Source organism: Gopherus evgoodei, unplaced genomic scaffold (assembly GCF_007399415.2).
Source record: "Gopherus evgoodei ecotype Sinaloan lineage unplaced genomic scaffold, rGopEvg1_v1.p scaffold_39_arrow_ctg1, whole genome shotgun sequence".
Classification (NCBI taxonomy): Eukaryota; Metazoa; Chordata; order Testudines; family Testudinidae; genus Gopherus; species Gopherus evgoodei.
In genome coordinates this window covers 1,477,799-1,483,302 of record NW_022060060.1, presented here as the reverse complement: position 1 = coordinate 1,483,302, position 5,504 = coordinate 1,477,799, and the positions used below count along the sequence as shown (strand labels likewise).

Sequence of the window (5,504 nt, the reverse complement as noted above, 5' to 3'; positions counted from 1 at the left end):
TGGGCACCGTTTACACTGAGGCTTTACAGAGCTGTATCTTGCAGCGCTCAGGGGGGTGTTTTTTTTCAAACGCCTGGGAGCGAGAAAGTTGCAGCGCTGTAAAGCACCAGTGCAGCCAAGTGTCACAGTCTCTACGTCACTCTCCCTCGCGAGCTCTGGGCTGGGATCTGGAGCCCACTCGCAGTTGAATTCCCCAGTCCCTTAGGAAAAGGGGAAGGTGCAAATGCGGCTACTCATCTCCCCTGCTCTAAACCCCTCAGTCCCCAGACCCTGAAGCTCCAGGGGTCACCAGATGAAATTAATAGGGGTCCGAAACTCTAATGAGGATCCCAGCGCCCTGTGCCTGGCGCTGCACAGACACACAGGACGGGACACTCTGACTCCTGCACCCGGAGCCCTAGGGCGAGTCACTCAGATCACTGGCAGCAGGAGTGTGTGTCTCTTATAAAGCGGGGACATGCAAATGAGGGAGACACTTTCCTGTTAAAATCTGTGCCTCCCTCTGCCCAGGCTGCACCCGGAGACACAATCCGCAGCCCCTGGGTCTGTGCAGTGACCAGCCAGTCCCTGAGAACTTCCCCCTCCAGCACCAGGGAAAATGGGATTTTTGCTCCTTGTGATTTTCGCTGTAGCATCTTTGGAAGGTATTTTCCTCCTCTGAATAACTGGCAGAGTTAGAAGAATATTGTGTTACCCCTGTTTTTATACCGATATTAATGATCTGTCTTTATTCCCAGGTGTCCGGTCCCAGGTGCAGCTGGTGGAGACCGGAGGGGATGTGAAAAAGCCCGGAGACTCTCTCCGCCTCTCCTGCAAAGCCTCCGGCTTCACCTTCAGCAGCTACGGCATGAGCTGGGTCCGCCAGGCTCCCGGGAAGGGGCTGGAGTGGATCGCCAGCATTTACAGCACCAGCATATACTACAGTGACTCGGTAAAAGGGCGATTCACCGTCTCCAGAGATGACCCCAGCAGCCTGTTGTATCTGCAAATGACCGGCCTGAAGCCCGAGGACACCGCCCGCTATTACTGTGCGAGAGACACAGTGACACGAAACCGGTTTGTGACCCTACAAAAACCCAGGCTGCGGAACCGCCCTTCTCCCGGCAGCCGCGCGGGGGCAGCAGTGACACACACCCCGCTCCGGGCTCGGACAGGAGACCCGGCACCCGGGTGAATGTAACACAAACCTCCCGGCAGTTTTAACCCTTCCGCTCCCGGGCAACGTGTCTCCCCTTCCTGCCCAGAGCCCCGCTGGGTGCAGAGATCCCCTCGCTTCACTGTGAACCCCAATCCGGAGTGAGTCCTGTTCTGAGTCGCTCTCCCCTCGCTGACCTGGCGCGTTGGCTCCCGCGGGGCCCGTCTCGGTGTCAGACTCACAGGACAGCGTCTGTCAGTGTAAACGGGACAAGCGCATTGGGGTTCGCATCAGACCCAGAGGATGGAGCGAATTGCTCCGGGGGCCAAATCCTCCGCTAGTGTAAAGTCACCGCAGCTGCTTCTGCTAGACTCGAGTTACTCCGGATTTACACTAATTGGGGATCTGGCTGTAACCGTGCCTTGGTTGTCACAACTGAGAACACGAAATTCAGGACAAACTCCTGAGAAACAGACAAATGCATCCTAAAACCGTGAAGTATCTGAGGATTTCACCATCATTAGTGAATTTTAAGGTAGGGGAGCATTAGTCCCATATCCCAGGTAGAAAACTGAGGCACGGAGAGCTTAAAAGCGGAGATTATCAATGGGACAAACATGAGTTAAGGTAGCCAATTGACAATGATTTTCAATGAGACTCTCTCACCGCCTTTCCTGTAAACCCACCAGGTTCATCCTCAACAGCTACTGGATAAACGTCTGTTAGTCTATAAGGTGTCACAGGATTCTTTGCTACTTTTACAGATCCAGACTAACACGGCTACCCCTCTGATGGATGAGCTGGGTCCACCAGGCCCCTGAGACGGGACTGGAGTGGATCAGGGAAATACACCCAACTTCAGCTATCATCAGCTACCCCAGTCCTTCAAGGGACGCTTCACCATCTCCAGGGACAACCTCAACAACCTGCTGTATTTGCAAATGACTGGCCTGAAGCCCGAGGACACCGCCTGGTGTTACTGGGCTAGGCACACAGTGAGCAGATTACAGCTATTAAACATGGAACAAAAACCGAGCTGAAATGATACCACTTTACCAACACGCCGCAGAGGACAGCAGTGAACTACAATTAAATGCTGTTATATTAAGTCATTTAAGGCATTAGTATTAAAGAGCGTGTTTGTGCTACTACCAGCATGTAAATATTTAGGGATTTCAATGTATTTTAGTGATATGAGACAAATATTCTGTCAGATCTTGAATAGCCACTGGCATTACCGAGAGTTAAGTGTGAAGTTAAATCCATGGCACCACGAATTGTGCTGAACTGGAAGTGGTGTCCTGCACAGAGATGGGGTTACGCAAATGCCTAAGAAATTGTTCTAGGGTCTACATGAAATCACGAATTAACTTGCACCTTTGAAAATCATCCCCCGACCTACTGTGTCCCTTACACTGTTTGGAATATTCCTTCCCCAGACTGCTGTGGGATTTTACATAATATTTACGAGATTGCCCCCACTTAGATATTGCTGAGCTGTGCCTCTGAGCACACTGGATCTCCCCTGAGATACAACATGTCCTTCACCTATTAGGGAGTCTGCTCAGATTTTGAAAGGAACTCAAAGCTGAGAGGTTTCCAACTCCCATGGGATTTGAGAAGTTACATTGCTTAAGTTAAGACCCTTTAAAAACTCCCCCCTGTGTCAGAATGCATCAGCACAGGGGCAGGGCTCAGCTCCTAAGGTCTATGTATTACTGTGATTTTTTATTATTTTATCCAGCGTTCCCACAGAGACTTTCATTTAGTTTTTTTGACATTTTTATCTGTATTATTCCCTTATACAGTGGGTGTTGAAAATAATATTGACACTAATACTAAGAAGAAGAAGAAGAAGAAGAGGAAGAACTGGAAGTGCTAATAAATAAATACAACTATGACATTATTGGCATTACTGAAACTTGGTGGGATAATACACACGACTGGAATGTTGGTGTGGATGGGTATAGTTTGCTCAGGAAGGATAGACAGGGGAAAAAGGGAGGAGGTGTTGCCTTATATATTAAAAATGTACACACTTGGACTGAGGTGGAGATGGACATAGGAGACGGAAGGGTGGAGAGTCTCTGGGTTAGGCTAAAAGGGGTAAAAAACACAGGTGATGTCGTGCTGGGAGTCTACTACAGGCCACCTAATCAGGCAGAAGAGGTGGATGAGGCTTTTTTCAAACAACTAACAAAATCATCCAAAGCCCAAGATTTGGTGGTGATGGGGGACTTCAACTACCCAGATATATGTTGGGAAAATAACACCACAGGGCACAGACTATCCAATAAGTTCCTGGACTGCATTGCAGACAACTTTTCATTTCAGAAAGTTGAAAAAGCTACTAGGGGGGAAGCTGTTCTAGACTTGATTTTAACCAATAGGGAGGAACTTGTTGAGAATTTGAAAGTAGAAGGAAGCTTGAGTGAAAGTGATCATGAAATCATAGAATTTGCAATTCTAAGGAAAGGTAGAAGGGAGTACAGCAGAATAGAGACAATGGATTTCAGGAAGGCGGATTTTGGTAAGCTCAGAGAGCTGATAGGCAAGGTCCCATGGGAATTAAGACTGAGGGGAAAAACAACTGAGGAAAGTTGGCAGTTTTTCAAAGGGACGCTATTAAGGGCCCAAAAGCAAGCTATTCCGATGGTTAGGAAAGATAGAAAATGTGGCAAAAGACCACCTTGGCTTACCCTTGAGATCTTGCGTGACCTACAAAATAGAAAGGCGTCATATAAAAAATGGAAACTAGGTCAGATCACGAAGGATGAATATAGGAAAATAACACAGGAATGCAGAGGCAAGATTAGACAAGCAAAGGCACAAAATGAACTCAAACTAGTTACGGGAATAAAGGGAAACAAGAAGACTTTTTATCAATACATTAGAAGCAAGAGGAAGACTAAGGACAGGGTAGGCCCACTGCTCAATGAGGAGGGGGTAACAGTAACGGGAGACTTGGAAATGGCTGAGATGCTTAATGACTTCTTTGTTTCGGTCTTCACTGAGAAGTCTGAAGGAATGTCTAGTATAGTGAATGCTTACGGGAAGAGGGTAGGTTTAGAAGAGAAAATAAGGAAAGAGCAAGTAAAAAATCACTTAGAAAAGTTAGATGCCTGCAAGTCACCAGGGCCTGATGAAATGCATCCTAGAATACTCAAGGAGTTAATGGAAGAGGTATCCGAGCCTCTAGCTATTATCTTTAGGAAATCATGGGAGACGGGGGAGATTCCGGAAGACTGGAAGGGGGCAAATATAGTGCCCATCTATAAAAAGGGAAATAAAAACAACCCAGGAAACTACAGACCAGTTAGTTTAACTTCTGTGCCAGGGAAGATAATGGAGCAGGTAATCAAAGAAATCATCTGCAAACACTTGGAAGGTGGTAAGGTGATAGGGAATAGCCAGCATGGATTTGTAAAGAACAAATCATGTCAAACTAATCTGATAGCGTTCTTTGATAGGATAACGAGCCTTGTGGATAAGGGAGAAGTGGTGGATGTGATATACCTAGACTTTAGTAAGGCATTTGATACGGTCTCGCATGATATTCTTATAGATAAACTAGGAAAGTACAATTTAGATGGGGCTACTATAAGGTGGGTGCATAACTGGCTGGATAACCGTACTCAGAGAGTAGTTGTTAATGGCTCCCAATCCTGCTGGAAAGGTATAACAAGTGGGGTTCCGCAGGGGTCTGTTTTGGGACCGGTTCTGTTCAATATCTTCATCAACGATTTAGATGTTGGCATAGAAAGTACGCTTATTAAGTTTGCGGACGATACCAAACTGGGAGGGATTGCAACTGCTTTGGAGGACAGGGTCAAAATTCAAAATGATCTGGACAAGTTGGAGAAATGGTCTGAGGTAAACAGGATGAAGTTCAATAAAGATAAATGCAAAGTGCTCCACTTAGGAAGGAACAATCAGTTTCACACATACAGAATGGGAAGAGACTGTCTAGGAAGGAGTATGGCAGAAAGAGATCTAGGGGTCATAGTGGACCACAAGCTTAATATGAGTCAACAGTGTGATACTGTTGCAAAAAAGCAAACATGATTCTGGGATGCATTAACAGGTGTGTTGTAAACAAGACACGAGAAGTCATTCTTCCGCTTTACTCTGCGCTGGTTAGGCCTCAACTGGAGTATTGTGTCCAGTTCTGGGCACCGCATTTCAAGAAAGATGTGGAGAAATTGGAGAGGGTCCAGAGAAGAGCAACAAGAATGATGAAAGGTCTTGAGAACATGACCTATGAAGGAAGGCTGAAGGAATTGGGTTTGTTTAGTTTGGAAAAGAGAAGACTGAGAGGGGACATGATAGCAGTTTTCAGGTATCTAAAAGGGTGTCATCAGGAGGAGGG

The 5,504-nt window shown here is 46.7% G+C and overlaps 1 gene segment (V, D, J or C); it reads left to right on the top strand.

The window, feature by feature from the left end:
- Positions 1 to 540: 540 nt before the first annotated feature.
- On the top strand, positions 541 to 1,174 carry LOC115642245. The segment is given in 2 exon segments: positions 541 to 644; positions 738 to 1,174. Coding segments are annotated over 2 exon segments (483 nt in total).
- Positions 1,175 to 5,504: the final 4,330 nt, after the last annotated feature.